This window comes from Halichoerus grypus, chromosome 11 (assembly GCF_964656455.1).
Source record: "Halichoerus grypus chromosome 11, mHalGry1.hap1.1, whole genome shotgun sequence".
In the NCBI taxonomy this organism is placed as follows: domain Eukaryota; kingdom Metazoa; phylum Chordata; class Mammalia; order Carnivora; family Phocidae; genus Halichoerus; species Halichoerus grypus.
This window is the reverse complement of record NC_135722.1, coordinates 93,641,164-93,657,320: the sequence shown is the minus strand read 5'-3', so window position 1 is coordinate 93,657,320 and position 16,157 is coordinate 93,641,164. Positions and strand designations below refer to the sequence as shown.

Sequence of the window (16,157 nt, the reverse complement as noted above, 5' to 3'; positions counted from 1 at the left end):
ATCTTCTGGCCATGAGGAATCCCCTTAAAGTCCGGGGGCTAAAATCATTCCCAGTTATGCAAAAACTACCTTCCATTGCCAAAGCGACATTCTAACCCTCAGGACTGGAAACATTCTGCAGCCACTTGACCTTTTCTCAAAGACAGAGAGAAGAAAAAGGCAACAACAGGCTTCTGAACTTATGAGCGCAATAAACTGGACCCATCCCGGCATCCCTGTGACCATTTCAGGAGGGCTACCACTCCAAGAAAGCCGCTGGGGACAGTGCAGTGGAATTTAACAGTGCTGACGTGAACAAAAACAAGTTCATGGTCCAGGGTGGACTTTGATATGACCTGTTGGTGTGGGGGGACAGGATGACATGCTGTCCCTTCTGAGGGAGCAGCTCGATGCTGATGGGTCAGGACCCCTCTCCTGCCTCCCTCCTCCTTCCCACTGCTATCAGACATCCTGGCAGGTGAATAGTCATCCCTCTTTCCTGTGTACTACAATAATAGGGACATGTATAAAGCTTCCCCTAGCGTTTCAAAGGTAACACAATTGAAGGACATTGCATCCTAATTGCCAGCCCTCTATCCTGGGCTATACAAATGGCAACAGTCCTAAATGTAAGGAGTGAAGCAGGGTGAGGAAGCCAGGCTGGGATTTCTGTAAAAACACTCTAGACCAAACAGTTCCCATCTAAGGAATCTGGTTTTCCATAGTGATTTTTCCAGGCTACCTAAAACTATTTTTATAGTTTTAACTATAACCTAACTTTAACCGACTGAGCCACCCAGGCGCCCAATGCTCTTTCATTGGAGACAAACTTACTGTCTTCAGTCAAGGACAACAGCCCCACTTGGTTTAATGGAAAAGAGAGTAAACCCTAGCTGCTCTTTTTCAGGTAATAATAATAATAATACCTAACATGTATTGGACTCTCGTGTCCATCATTGTGCTAAGCATAGTAAATGAATTGACTCATAGTTTGCCTAAAGGCGGGAGAGAGACCATTAATTCAATTTTTCTGGAGAAACAGAGATTAACAATTTTGTGTCAAGGGTCATAGGACGAGTCCAAAAGGTAACCAAGTTATTTTAATGGTTGACATCTCTTCATGATCATAACCACGGCAGTAAGTGGTTGTTTGGACAAATTTTAAGAGCTCAAATCCTGGCTCTACCATTTACTAACCCTGTGACCTTGGACAAGATACTTGACCTCTGTCTGCGTCAATATCTTCACTGGTAAAGTGGCCACTGATAATATGGTAGGACCTACTCCAGTGTCTTGTCAAGGGATTAAATGAGTTATATATGTAAGAAACTAAGAACAGCACCAGCATATAGCAAGTTCTCAATAAATTCAAGTTATTATTTGTTTCGTGTTTCCACAAAATGCTTCCACAGACATTATTACCTCCTGACTAGCCTCCAGATCCTTTGACTCTCAGCCCAGGCATTTGGAAGAAATTCAGACTATTGGGTAAGGTCCAGCATCCTTTATTGAACACACCCCCGGAGGTTACTCTACTAGGTATGGTTTTCTCAGCCCAGTCCTGTCTTTTTGCTCCGTGCTCTGGAAAAGCACTCTGCAAAAGGCTCCAGGAAGCTTCCTCCGCTCTGGCAGAAGCTCTCACCCAGGAAGCATGAAATTTCCCTCATCCCTTACACAAGCAGAAGGCAGAATTATGCACATTGTTGCTTAAGCCCTGGTAGTCCTTATCTCCCCACTTCTACCACCACTGGACATTCTTTAGAAAAGCAATTCTAGCCCAAGAGAATTAAGCTGTGTCATTTCCCCTGGTAAAACCTTTAGATGACTTAGAAAGCAGCATCAAAAAACTGTTCATGGGCTCTGGTCACCATTCCTCCCCCACGCACTAGGCAGGGAAAGGAGTTGACATTTTTGGAGAACCCCATATGTGTGAGGCTAGGTTACTATGATGCACACAGGTAAGGGCATGGGGCTGTAGAGGCAGAAGCAACGTATCCAGGTACCACAGTCGATAAAAGCTTTCATTATACACTTAGCAGCTCTATGATCTTCCTCAACCTTTCTGAACCGAGTTTTGTCATCGGCAAACTGGGATAATAATTGTACACACCCCATAAGGGTCATAAACAATGAGTCAATTCTTTTACTATGCTTAGCACAATGATGGACACGAGAGTCCAATACATGTTAGGTATTATTATTATTATTATTACCTGAAAAAGAGCAGCTAGGGTTTACTCTCTTTTCCATTAAACCAAGTGGGGCTGTTGTCCTTGACTGAAGACAGTAAGTTTGTCTCCAATGAAAGAGCATTGGGCGCCTGGGTGGCTCAGTCGGTTAAGCGTCTGCCTTTGGCTCAGGTCATGATCCCAGGGTCCTGGGATCGAGTCCCATGTCAGGCTCCCTGCTCAGCGGGGAGCCTGCTTCTCCCTCTGCCTGGCACTCTCCCTGCTTGTGTTCTCTCTCTCACTCTCTCTCAAATAAATAAAATCTTAAAAAGAAAAAGAAAGAAAGAAAGAAAGAATAGAAAGAAAGTAAGCATTAATATCCTCAAGCCAAGTTTACTGTGTGGGGTATGGGGTGGGGGTGAGTGTGAAGACTCCCACCTTCTTTGAGGTGGGAGTAGTTTTATCCAACCTATGATGCAAATTCACTTATATGTCACCACTGAGCAAAGATGATCTAGTCTTTCCTTGAATCCTTTCATTGACAAGGTGCTCAATGAAAACCAACCCACTCCATTTTGAACACCTTTTATAATTAGAAAGTGTTCTTTCTCTGTTCCTTCTCCCTCCACCCTCCCTCCACTTCCCACTTTCCCTGTCTCCTCCTTCCTCCTTCCATCTTCCCCTTTCTCTTCTTTTATCCACCCTGCCCTCTGCCTCGACCCCTCTCCCCTCCCAAGCTTGAGAGCCCGAGGTCCCAATCTTTGTCCTGAAGTCACTATCTCAGTCCTGAGGTTCCAGTCTTTGTCCTGAACTCACTATCTCAGTCCTGGAGAGCATGGTAGGTCTTCGGTGTGGCTACTTAGCCAGCTGATGGGAGCTTGGTCTCCACTGGCTATAACAATCCTCCGGATTTTGCAGGGTCTTTTGGAAGCAAAACCTTTTATCTGGGCCTACAGGGCTTGGCCCTCTGGTTCATTACTGTCTTCCATCAGTTCGCCGAATTTCCATTATTAACCCATCTAGCACCACATGAACCACATTAAACTTGACACGGGTTGATCTGGCGTCCGGAGGCCCAGCTGGCTCTATGGGCAAGCCGTGGAGAAGACTGGGGGCCTGGGAGCGACTCCCCGGACCCCACGCACTAGGCAGCCCTCGTTGGTTCGAGTCCTCCGCCCAGCAGCACCCTGACGCTACAGCCTGAGACCCGCCGGCCGGGGCAGGCTCGGGCAGCGCTGTCGCTTTAAGAGAGGGGCGGGGCCCCGGTACTGGCAAGGCAGGGCCGGCCCACAAGGCTCCTTTTCCTTTTTGATCCATTCAAAAATTACTCATTGCAAATTCCCGGACCGCTAGGAGCAGAGAAGGAAGGGGGCGGAGGAGAGAGGGCTGCTGCAGGCGCCGCGCTGGGGGCACCCGGGGGCCCGAGCAGCTGACGGCTGGTCCGGCCCAAGCAGCCCGCGGGCCGCTCTGGCTCCGGTGGCCTCACCAGGAAGCGTCAGTCTCGACTCTGGGGAAGCTCCGAGCGCCGCCTCCGTCGCCGCCGCCGCCTCCCGCCCGGCGCCCGGTCCCCGCGCCCCCTCCCCTGCTCCCTCCCGGACGCTCGTGGCTCGGGCGCTTTCCCCGGCGATGGCTGGCCGCTGAGCCATGGCTCAGTACGGCCACCCCGGCCCGCTCGGCATGGCTGCGAGAGAGGAGCTGTACAGCAAAGTCACCCCGCGGAGGAGCCGCCAGCAGCGCCCGGGCACCATCAAGCATGGATCGGCGCTGGACGTGCTGCTCTCCATGGGCTTCCCCAGAGCCCGCGCGTAAGTGACAGGGCTCGCGCCCCTCGCCGCCCCCAGCGGCCGGCCCTCGGCTTCGCTCCGGCTCGCCTCCCCGCGCCGACCGGGCGGGCGGCGCGCTCCCCGCTGCCCACCACCTGCCGGGGCAGGACCGGCGCGCGGGCGGCCCGGGACTCGGCCCCTCCGGGCGCGGGTGCCGGGGCAGGCGCCGCGCGGGAGCGCTGGGCGGGCGGGGACCCTGCTGGGGGTGCCGGAGGTGAGGCACGCCTCGGGGCGAGGGCACCGGGGTCGGCTCCCAGGTACCGTGCCCGGCGGCCGGCCCCCGTGGTGGGGCTAAGCCGGTGTCTCGCGGGCTCCCCGAGGTCTCCAGCGCCCGGCCCCCGGGGAGGCGGGGCCCCACCGAGGATTCGGGCACCCTCTGGATCCGGAACGCTGGGCTGGCTGAGGATCCTCCGATGGCTGGGAAAGGGCAAGGGACCTCGGGGCGGAGGTCTCACTGCAGCGGCTTCCAGCTCCGGATGTCGCTCTCGGGTTCGGTCTCCCTCCGGAGTAGGAGGAGCGGGAGCGTGGGTGTTGCTGCGTGTTCATTGATAGGGAGGATGGAATGAGAAGGAGAAGCGATTTCTCCTGGGGACCTGGGTTCTCGTCAGTGGTGACGGCAGCGCGGAAATCTGTGGGTGCCTGAGAGTAAGGAGAGGAGCTGTCCTCCCTCATCCTTCTAACCCTTGGAGGGTGGGTTGGGGAAGGGCCGAGCAAGCGCAGGTGGCAGTCCCTGCAGCCCGCTGGGAAGAGGCCTGGCCACCTGCACTGGGCAGTGGCAGCAGGAGTCTTCTTAAGCTGGTCAACCAAGACCGTGGGGCTGGAACCCTGCCTAGGAGGAAGCCACGGCCAGGCGGCCAAGCCCTTCTCCCTTGGTTAATTTCTTAGGTGGGGACACAAGGCCTGCGATCCTGGGGGGGGGGGGGGGGGGCGCTGCTTCTTTGAATGACATCACCTAAACGGGAGAGTTGGGCAAACTTTATCAGGAAGGGCCAAGTTAATGAAAAAAAAATTTTTCTCCCCCCTTTTTTCAGGTGGCAAGTCTAGGTTACCCTTCCCCCGCCTCTGGGCAAATCTTGCTTACTCTATTCTTTACTAACTTGGCTGTGACCTTGTAACCAAAGCGCACCCCTGGTTTTATCTTTCCACCCTGCCCCCTGGGACAGTCAGGAAAGTGAGCCTTGGAAAGTCGGCAAATAGACTGACGTTTCTGACTCGGGTTGACTTCCAAGCAATGGGGCTCCAGTTCCTGCTGCCAGAATTACAGAGAAAATGGGGTGGGCTCTGTAGGGCTGTGTCAGGTGTGGGTGCTGCAAGTTATGTCCTTATTCTGGTGGATGGCTGTGCACGGCTCTCCTTAAGCACGGGAGGTAGGGGCCGGGGAGTCTGCTGGGCAGTGCTGCAGAATTAGCACAGGCCCCGGCATCTAGGCCAACATTAAGGACCTAAGTTACTCAATTAAGGGAAGAAATACTTAACTGAACTCCTCAGACTGTCATGTTTGCTATTCAAACCTGCTTTAAAGGGGCGTCGGCATCTTTTTTCCTGCACTGGGTCCAGGAGGTCTTGTCCATGTCCCAACAGATTAGGATGATGGTCTAATTTTGGCTGGTTCAACCCCTGAGATCTCATAATAGCTAGCATTTAGGGAGTACTTATTATATGCTATTCTAAGCACTTTGCCTTTATTAGCCATTGTATCCTCCTAGCAACACAATGAGAAAGGAAACGTGTATGCCCATTTTATGCATTTGGAAACAGAGGCTTAGTAATGTTACATAACTTGCTCAGAGTCACAAACTAAGCAGTAAGGCTGGGATTCAATCCCCCAGGGTGCCTGCTTACCCGCACATCCAGAGCCCGTGCACAATGAGTTAATGTACGTAAAATGCTTAGTGCAATGCCTGGCATGTCATGGATGATTAGTAGCTGTTAGCTACTGTATTAGTTTCTGGGGCTGCTATAACAAATGGCCACAAACTGGGTGGCTTAAAACAACAGAAATGTATTTTCTCCTAGTTCTGGAGGCAAGAAGCCCTAAATCAGTGTCACTGGGCTGAAATCGAGGTGTCGGCAGGGCTGTGCTTCCTCTGGAGGTTCCGGGGGAGATCCATCCCTTGCCTCATCCATGGCTTTGCGGCTGTTGGCATCAGTTGGCTTGTGGCTGCATCGTGTGGGTCACGGAGATCTCAGAATGCCCGGTCACATTGCTTTGCTGTCTGTGTCGAATCTCCCTCTGCCTCTTTCCTGCAAAGACACTAGTGATTGCTCTTAGGGCCTCTCCAGATCATTCAGGATAGATAGCCTTGCCATCTCAGGATCCTTTATCACATCTGCAAAATCTTCCCCCCCCCTTTTTTTCTTTTATTTTTACTATAAGGTAATGTTCACGGTTCCAGGGATTAGGACTTGGAGAGCTTTTGGGGAGCCATTATTCAGCCTATCACAGCTAGTAGGATTATGACTAGCACTGCCTCTCTTTACTGAAAGGGTCACCGAGTGGGTTCTCATGGAACAGCCTGCTCAGGAGGGAAGTTGGCTTTGCTGTTCTGTCTCCATCACATTCCCTGACTGGGAAGGGGCAGAGCCCTTGGCTGTTACCTGATCTAGTTCTACTCTCCCTGGGCTGCCAAGTTGAGAAGACAGAGAGCCAGGGCATCAGGCTTAACTTCTGAGAAGCCTCTTTCTTAGGCCTTAACCTTAGAGGAAGGGGCGTGAAGAAATTGCAAGCAGGAGGGAGTGGTGATGATTTTCTGGGTTCTGGGAGACGTGGCTGGGATGCCTCAAGGAGGGATGAGAGGGATGTTTGGAACACGGCCCTTTGGAGAGACTGGTGGTAGCCAAGGCCGACAGCTCTGGTTTCCCTTTGGGTGTAACTGGGTCTGGTGTCATGCAGCAGCAGCAAGAGACCTTCCACGGGGCTCTGGGTGGGCCGGCAGAGAGCTCAGGCCCGCAAGGCCCAGGTCCCATTCCAGCCCGTGTTGGGCTGTGGTCTTGGATAAGTCACCTAACCCCTCAGGGCCTCACTGGCTCCCTCTGAGGGGAACAGGACTAATTCGTGCATGCTTATTAACTGCTTGACAGAGCTAAGGGAGAGGAGTACTGAGCCAGCTGGGTGACCTCAGGGTATGTTCCTTCTAGCTCATCACTCCCTCAGAGCTGTGCTAGGTTTTTTCCATCCCACCCTATTACCTTCGGTCCACAAACACTGCTGTAGAAGGGCCTGCCATAGGGAGGACTGAAGTAGCGATTTTTCCAGGGTGTGTGTGTGTGTGCGTGTGTGTGTGTGTGTGAGCACCAGGTAAGGAGGTGTTAGGGAGGCCTCAGGAAGGAAACTTTCAAGGGGCCAAAATGGCCTATCCCTTCCTTTTTTTTTTTTCCCCCATACCTATTAGCTCTTCTAAAAGTTCCCGTTCCAAAAATTCTAAAAAGAAAGGTCCAGCTTAGTCAAGACTGGAGTGAGGTTGGTGGGAAGGCAAAAGAACGATGTGCTGAGCAAAGGCCTGGGGAAGGGGATGCCTGGGGGCCAGGAGAGAAGGTAGGTGGGGAACTCTGAGAGGGATTACTGCTTTGCTACTTGATTTCATACCATCCCCTACTGGCCTCTGTGGTTCGTGGGGGAGCGAGGCTCTTATCTCTTATCTCTTCTGCAGCTTGAGGCCAGGGTGTGAGCATCACCTCACCATTGAATTTGAGGAGTCCTCGCCGCCGCCGATACACCTCTGACCTTTAATTTTGTTTTGGTTGGTTTGGTTTGAGGCTGCCTGTGTCTAGAACTCTGCCTCCAGCAAATGGCTTTAATGTTTGCTGGTGATGGAGAGATACAGTCTTGCAAAAGGACTTGGTAGCAGGGATTCCATGGCCCAAGCGCTAGTCCAGCTTCTGACCGAGGAAGGTCTTAGGTCTTCCATTTTCCTCAACATTACTGCACAGCTTCTTGCTCAGCAACACCTGTCCTGTGTTGCTCACGAGGCTTCGTGAGACACAATGAGTCACGGGCGGGAAAGGACTTAGAATAGTTGAAAATATAACATGGACACCGGACAGAGAGGATTTTGGTTTTATTGTGTTGACTGGAAGAACAGGGGGTGAGGTGGTTGGCTGGTTGACATTTCCAGCAGAGGTTTTACCTGTGCTAGAGGCCGTCCTTTTTTCCTCCAGAGAATATTTGAACAATGCCTACCTAGTCAAAAGAGCAGGACAGTGGAAGAAGGAAAGAGCTGGGGTAAGCATCTTTGACTTCGCTTTGGACAGTAAGCTGCATTAGCTAGGCCTCAGCACCCAAAGATAAAAGGCCTTCAGAGCTGGCTGCACATGGAATTGCGAGGCGCCTTGCACGGCCCATGACGTAAAGTATCCAGTTTCTCTGGCCTTCTCCAGCTTACCGGGTGGTTGACATTGGAGCCTCCGAAAGTACTCAGTCAACTCAGCATCTCCGAGTTGTGGCCGATTCTGATGGAGGCGGGTGCTGTAGCTGCTTTCCCCGGGGGCCTCCGGTAGAGAGAGGACACAAACGGCGGACCACCTGGAGCTGGAGGGACCTTCCAGATGGGCAGGGCAAAGGACTCGAAGCTACCCATCATGACCGCGCACCCACACAAAAGTTCCTCTACATCTGTCTGTTATTTTGCAGTCAGAAAATTGCTCTCATGCACCAAAGAGCCCTCTTGATAGGCACAGAAGTCCTGTGGGGTACAGTGCAGGATGGAAGACTCGTTTTAAAGATGAAGAGGCTTGAGCCTCGGAGGAGCTCGGTGCACACTTGACCTGCATGGGGCCCGGTCACCATGAGAATCTTGAGCTAAAACTGCAAGTCCAGTGATCTTCTCAGGCTGCACAGAGACCCTGGTTCAAAAGGGAAGACTGACAGGCATTGTTATTTTTAACTTTATTGAGGTATCATTTACGTACCTGAAACTAAATCTATTTACAGATTGATCACTTTTGCCAAATGCATACACCCGTGGCATCCCCACCACAAGACCCAGCACTTGCCTGTCACCCCTAAAAGTTTCCTTGTGCCCCTTTCCACCCTCTTCCTGGGGAACCAGTCTGCTTTCTGTCGCTACAGATTAGTTTGCATTTTCTAGATCTGCACAGAAGCGGAATCCTACAGCGCATCTTCTTGTGCCTGCCTGGCTTCTTCCCTCAGCATAATATTTTGGAGAGTCTTCCACGATGCTGCATGAATCAGTAGTTTATCTCCTTGTATTGCTAGTAGACCTCGATGTATTTGAGTTTGCTGGTAATGCAATTATAACCCCTTGCACAGAGCTTCTACGGAAATTCCACTATGCCCTAGTAATATTACCTTAGGTTTTTAGACCCTTTTAGAGACGACAAAGCAGATTTATATGCATAATCACGATCAAGTCTCAGACCTTGATAGTTTCATGAGAAAACTAAGTGCCACAGAGAGTGAAGAGCATCGTGCTTCGTGACTCTGTCCGGTGGTTTTTGTCACCACCCTGCCCCCTGTCCTCGGCTGCCTCAGACTCGGGCTGCTTTTCACTGAGGGTGCAGTCATTAGATCTCAGAGCTAGAGGCTTGGCTTTTCAGAGAAGCCACATACAAACCTAGCGATTCTGTGTCTCCCGCCAGCTCTTCTCTGGCCAGTGACCGGGGTGACCAGGGTATCGGCGCCAGGCCCATCCCCCCAGATGTCTGATGTCTATGTGTGTGTGTGTGTGTGTGTGTGTGTGAGTGACGGGGGGGGCTTCTACTTGGGCAGCAGGGCACGGAAGAGACCCCAACATTATCTGCCCGAGACACCCAAGTCTAGCCTGTGCCTGGTCAGGCAGCCGGGACACTTTGGGCAAGTTGCTGGAAGTGCCATGCTTTAATTTCCTGGCCCGGAAAATGTCGATAGTAACAGTACTTACCTTATAGGATTGTTGTAAAGGCCAACGGTGCTGTCCCCTGCAAACTGCCACGGAGTCTGTGGCATCCGGTGAGCACTGGGTAAAGACGGGGACGTTCCTACTGCAATGGTGATTTTATTCTGCTCGGCTTCTTTGGGGCCTGCTTCCTGGGCTGCCTCCACGGTTCATCTCCCCGCTCCTCACCACTCTGTGGGCACGAAGTCGTGAGTAGGGGGTGGAGGCTGTGCCTTCCCTCAGTACTTGGGTTCTGTTCCCCAGCGCTTCTGTCTGCAGAGTGCCCCGAGGGGTGCGAGGCTGAGGAGAAGCAGACCCGGAGCAGGGCCCGCGCCGCCCAAGCTGCTGATTATAATAAATGGCCCGGGTTGGGGATGTGCAGGAGTGCCAGATGGTTGTCTTCTGATTAGTCTCAAATGGAATCAGACGCCAGCCCTGGAGAGAGAGAGAGAGAGAGAGAGAGAGAGAGAGAGAGAGAGAAAATCTCACTCGAGAGCAGCTTCTCTGCACTGTGATGGGCACAGTCCCTGCAGGATGGAGCAGCTGCTGGAGAGGAAGATGCTTGCGGTCCGCATCGGGGCTGACAGCTCTTGTCTCCTTCATTGGAGGATTTTCCCAGGGGCCACTGTGTGTCACCCGGAGGCTTCTGGGAGAATGTCCCGTGGGAGGATGGATGGACAGATGGAGCAGGGGCCTCCGCCCTCCAGACCTTCTGTTGGGGGCTCAAAGTTATGTGATAGGAGATCTCCTTTCGGGTCAGCCCCTCTCGCCACCATCCCTGTATTCCTGGTGCCTTTGCAGGCATGTTCTTCACCACTTACTGTTTCTGGGGCTGAGGCCTCTTGGGAATGCCTCAGATGAACATCCAGAAATTATCTGAGCTCTTACGAGCTGCATGGTGTCCTACCAAATTCTGTGCAGTTCTCAGGAGGAAAAGATGAATGCCAACTTTCACCAGCTGACCCTCTGAAGTCAGCTGTCAGAGCCTGGCACTCCGTCTAGCTGGCTGCACATCGTCCACAGTGACCCCCCGAGGGGCATGTGTGCTTCTTCTAGGCCTGGGTGAACAACACTTTACAGATAGTGTGAAGGTTCTACGCTCAGCTCACACCCCACTGGTAGCCCAGTGGTCATGGAAAGCAAACTCAGTTTACCTTTCTTTCAGACCCCGGCTTTGCGCTCTTGCTCTGCTCTCCCTTATTGGCTGTTTGTTGGGTTCACACCCATCTTTGTCTTTTCCCAGGGCTCAGTCTTCCCAACTGTAAATGAGGTTGAAGTCAACCACATCTCAGGCATTCTGGGGGCTCGAGGGTGACATGGACACGTGGTTTTGGACAGTACAGGATGTTTTCACTGAGTCTCGTATTTCTGTTTTTATTTTGTTTTATTTTCCCCAGTGCTTTACTGTCAAATTCTTCTTTTCTCCCTTTAAATAAAACTCTTTGGGACTGACTACTGATATTCTAGGGAGTAAATAAACAGAAAGAAAGAACGATAGCAGCCAATTACGATGGCAGGGGGGGAAGTCATTTAAGCAGTATACAATAGTATCATTTTCAAATTGGTACATAAAACAAAGTGTTGGTTAAATGAAAGAGGAGGTTAGTGCCTTGAGCCCTGCCCCTGGGGGAAATAAATGGCTCATGGGCACCTTTTTAATTAAAGGGGCACCTTCCCTTCTGGAAGTCACCAGCTGTTTGTGTAACGATTCACATTGTGTTCCTTTGCCCCAGTGGAAGCATGAACACTCTCGTACATAAAGCAACAGTGGCAATGAACTCCAGCAGGACTAGGGCTGTTGCCACACACAGTGGGAAGCTGGAAGAAACACCAGCAGAGAGCAGCTCACAGCAGTCTGGAAAATGCCAAGAGGAAGCTGATAGCACAGATGGCCAGAGGCAGCCCAACAGTTCAGATTTCTTTTCAGGTGTTGTTGGATCAGCCTTCTCTATGAATCAGGTAGCAGGCTTGTTTAGAATCCTGCTTCCGGGTTGACTGTGCCCCATTCAAAAATATTGACTGGGAGCATTCACCCTCTAAATGTTTCTTCTCTGATCTCCGGTAGGAAGCACTTATGGAACAGGGAAGAAATCTGCCTCCAATCGCTGCTTTTGTGTACAGTCTTATTTAAACACAGACACACGCTCAGAACAACACGGGGTTGCTGGAGTTCTGAACCAGTGACCTCACCTACGTCATCCCTTGAGTTGACTGTGGACCCAGCATTTGTCTGCTTTCTGCTTTCTGCCTAAGCAGATTTTGCCCACCCTGGGGAACTAGTTCAATCACAATGCATTTGGCTTCTCTTCCCTGAGCTTCCCTTCACTCCCCCTCCACCCCTCCCCGCCTCCCTCCCTTCCTCTCTCTTCCTCTTCCTTTCTTTTCTGGTCTCTTCTTCTCAAGCTTTATTAGGCTGCACCCTGTGAAGCACACAGGGAAGAGAGAGGGTCATCCCTAGATTACCTGCAAAGATACCAAGTACTTTGTCCCAGGTCTGCAGCCACTTCAACCCACCGTGATATTTTTTCTCTTTGGGGCCTCTTCGAACATATCCTGACAAATGAAATCTGAAGAACAAGACAAGGAGAGAAAAAAAAAAGAAAAAAAGCCAGACAAACACCATATGGTTTTACATATATGTAGAATCTAAAGAACAAAACAAATGAATAAACAAACAAACAAACAAACAAAAAGCAGAAACGGGCAGATCAATATGGAGAACAAAAGTGATGGTTGCCAAAGGTTGGAGGACAGGCAAAATGGGTGTAGGGGGAGGTACAGGCCCCCGTTATGGAATGAATAAGGCACAGCATAAGGAATATAGTAAATGCTGCCACACATGGTAGGGTTGTCTATGACTGATGGTAGCCACACTTGCGGTGGGCACGGCATTCCATGTAGTCTTGCCAAATCACTCTGTTGTGCACCTGAAACCAATATAACATTATGTGTCAACCAGACTTCAACAAAATTTAAAAAAACAACAACCCAATATTGCATATGTGTTATCTCCATCTAACGTTTCGTTGGCAATGCCAATTTTTTTTTTTAATGTGTATACACTTCACCACATATATATGAGCAACTATGATAGCCTATTCTAACAGGAGTTATAAGGAGTACAGAGCATCATTATATATAATCTCTGCCCTCAGGAACTGGCAATTCAGTGTGGAAGACAGAAAATGATAATAAAATGTGATCGGTGTGCTGCCAGAGATAGATGCAGGACGTAGATGAGGAGGTGAGGAGGGTGCTGTAACCAGACAGGGAGCCCTGAAGGAAATTCAAGGTGTGAACAAGATGGCGGCAGGACCCTTCAGTTTGAGAGGTGGGAGTTTGGGAAGATCGGTAGACCATTTGAACGATTTTATATTATACCACAATGGAAGATAGAAGCAGATTTTAATCTAAACTTGGGTCTCTTGACTCACTCTGCTCAACACTCTCTCACCTTCTCCCCCTATGTTACCATCTAGCTCATAAAGAAAAGGAAACATATTGGCTACCAAAAGACAGAGCTGGCCCATAGTTGGGCCTGACTTGAGGTTTAACGTTATTTCGTTCACTCTTCCACTGGGCATTTACTGAGTGCCAACTGTATGCCAGGAACTTGTTAGGGATGTGAAGGTTGTCTTTGTTCTCCAAGAGCTCAGCCTTCCTCGAGAGAACAGGACATACAAACCTTAAATGCGATATCATAATATGATTATTGCTGTAGTCAAAGTTTGAAAAAACCCCCCATGGGACCACAGAAAAAACAATTAGTGTAACTTGAGAAGGTTGAGGAAAGCAGAGGAGGTAATAATTAAGGCAGACCTTAAATAATGAGGAGAGCTTTTCTGGGCAGAGAGGAGGGGAGACATTCCAGTCAGAGAGAACAGCTTGACTTCAGAGCTGGCCACCCCGGGGCCTGGGATTGGTGGGAAGGAGACAGAGAGGTAGTGAGAGGTGAGATGGAGAAATGAGTTGGGACCAGACTGTTTCCTGGAGGTTGTAGCAGAAGGCATGGCAGTAGGTGTAAAGAACAGGCAGAGTGAAAAGAAAAGGAAAGAAACCAACCCCCAAGGATAGTATTGTGGGGGACCAGCTGGTGGGTAGAGTAGAAAGAAGGTGAAGGAAGCTAAGAGGGATGGTCCAAGAGGCAGGAAAAGAACAAAATGACAGGTGTCATGGAAGAAGACAGGGGAGAAGAGAATTTCATGAAAAAGATTGAGGTCAACAAAACGTTCCATTCCCTTTGCAATGCCCAAGTGAGTAAAGTTGTTGGTTGTGAATGAGGTGTTCACAGACGGAGATTCCAAAGCCTCTCTGTAGGGTTTCTGGTAATCCTCTTCAGCACCCCCAAACTCCTGAGGATCGGGACCCTGGGATCCTGCCCCGCTCTCTGATACTGTTTCCTCGGACAGCTGGAATCTTCTTTCTGAAATGGAGGCAGCTGACTGAGATCTGACTGTGAATGGACTGATGATCTGGAATCTCTGATGTAAGAATCATCTCCCCTTTAGAATTCCCTCACTGCTAGAGATTTTATGTGCTCCCCCATCCATACCTCGGTACCCGGCCTCCACCCATCTGTATCTGCACTTACCTGCCCTCACTGGAAACTATGCGAGATCACCGGACCATCCATGCTGGAGTGACCCTTCCTTCATTTCTTTATTCAACACATCTTTCCCGATGGTTATGGCATGCCGGTCAATGCTGTGGATAAACAACTGAGAAAATTCTCAGCTCCTGCTCTCTTTGGTCTCTGGCTGAGATCTCAGCATGCCATGCACTGAGCTCATTTTCTCTAATTTCCTCTCTCCGGTAAGCTCCTGCCACCATGTCCTCTCCATCAGAAAGAGCTCATCAAGGAATGCTGGGGATCTATGCTCTGTCTATAAGACATCAAGATTCGTGAGGAGGCTGGTGGTCAGGGACCAGAGCACCTTCCATGTCCCTGAGGGAAGGCATTGTCCAGTCTTCTAAGTCACTGCAAGTTGTCCTGCACACGTGGGCCCACCTGCACTCACCTACAACGTGGAGACGAGTGGGGACCTGTGGAATATGAATGGATGATGGCTTTACTGGGTGGTCTGGAAGGAAATGCTAGAGGAAAGAAGAGGGAGAAAGAAACAAGCAGAAGACCTTGAAGTGGAGGTACCCAAATCAAGGTTGGAGAAAGTACATTTACCCCAAAGAAAGGGAAGTTGTACTTTGCGTGGTAAGTTTTATGTGAGCATTGGATTTCTGAGAGTTGGTGGACATGGACAATGTAGACAGAATAATACATGGTTTTAAGTTGAGGTGATTTGGTGAGTGATGGTGGCTCTTTATGGGTTGCTAAAGATGTGAAAATTAATGACATCTTTGTTTATTTTTATTTTTATTTTTTATTTTTTTAAAAGATTTTATTTATTTATTTGTCAGAGAGAGAGAGAGCACAGCAGGGGGAGTGGCAGGCAGAGGGAGAGGGAGAAGCAGGCTCCCCGCTGAGCAGGGAGCCCGATGTGGGACTCGATCCCAGAACCCTGGGATCATGACCTGAGCCGAAGGCAGTAGCTTAACCAAGTGAGCCACCCAGGCGCCCAGTGACATCTTTGTTTAAAAAATTATTTATTTATTTGACAGAGAGAGAGAGAGCACAAGCTGGGGGAACAGTAGGCAGAGGGAGAGGGAGAAGCAGGCTCCCCGCTGAGCCAGGAGCCAGACGTGGGGCTCGATCCCAGGACCCTGGGATCATGACCTGAGCCGAAGGCAGACGCTTAACCTACTGAGCCCACCAGGCACCCCGTGAACAACATCTTGAACACAATACTTTGTGAAAGCTCTAGATAACAGAAAGCGTACGTAGATAGAGGTGTTCAAGAAATGTTAATCATTATTCACATCTTAGACTGCACCTCGTATTTAACTGCATAATAGAAATCACTTGCCCCTGGCTCGAGAGTCACGTATGAGGAATGATAGGACTTGCTTCAGGGTGAAGAAGCTCATACAAGGTTCCTGCCCTCGATTTGGGACGATTCCTGTATCTCTGTTGAAACAGAGTGTTCCTGCATCGAAAAGACCTGTAGAGGCAGGATCTCAGAAATTTACAGCTAGCATTGCTGGTGGAGCTTGTCCAGTCCAACTTCCTCTTTCTACATAGAAGTAAAATGAGACAAACAAATGAAGTGACTTTTTCAAGACCACCAGCTGGTCTGTGACAGAAGCAGACCTTAGGCCTCCTGACTCCCAGGCCAGAACACGGTTTCTTTTTTATATACATCAGGCTCCTTCCCTGAGTGCAGGCTCTGCGTCCAAGAAGGAGATTGCTAACAAGGCTT

The 16,157-nt window shown here is 50.3% G+C and overlaps 1 protein-coding gene and 1 long non-coding RNA gene across 6 annotated transcripts in view; one reads left to right on the top strand and one right to left on the bottom strand.

Annotated features, from left to right (window-relative positions):
* Nucleotides 1–3,447: 3,447 nt before the first annotated feature.
* Nucleotides 3,448–16,157, top strand: part of UBASH3B (ubiquitin associated and SH3 domain containing B) — a 139,125-nt gene continuing 126,415 nt past the window's right edge. The window contains exon 1 of one of the 5 annotated variants that reach the window (XM_036089540.2): nt 3,448–3,952. In XM_036089540.2, the coding sequence (XP_035945433.1) occupies nt 3,792–3,952 (161 nt within the window). In that variant the 5' untranslated portion in view covers nt 3,448–3,791. The remainder of the gene's footprint in view (nt 3,953–16,157) is intronic. The other 4 variants (XM_036089536.2, XM_036089534.2, XM_036089538.2 and 1 more) reach the window with 4 other exon arrangements.
* LOC118534019 (uncharacterized) lies at nt 7,963–12,391 on the bottom strand. The gene is made up of 4 exons (XR_004916467.2): nt 12,307–12,391; nt 10,665–10,901; nt 9,850–10,278; nt 7,963–8,830 (listed from the first exon to the last, which is right to left on the bottom strand). It is a non-coding gene; the product is annotated as an uncharacterized LOC118534019 (long non-coding RNA).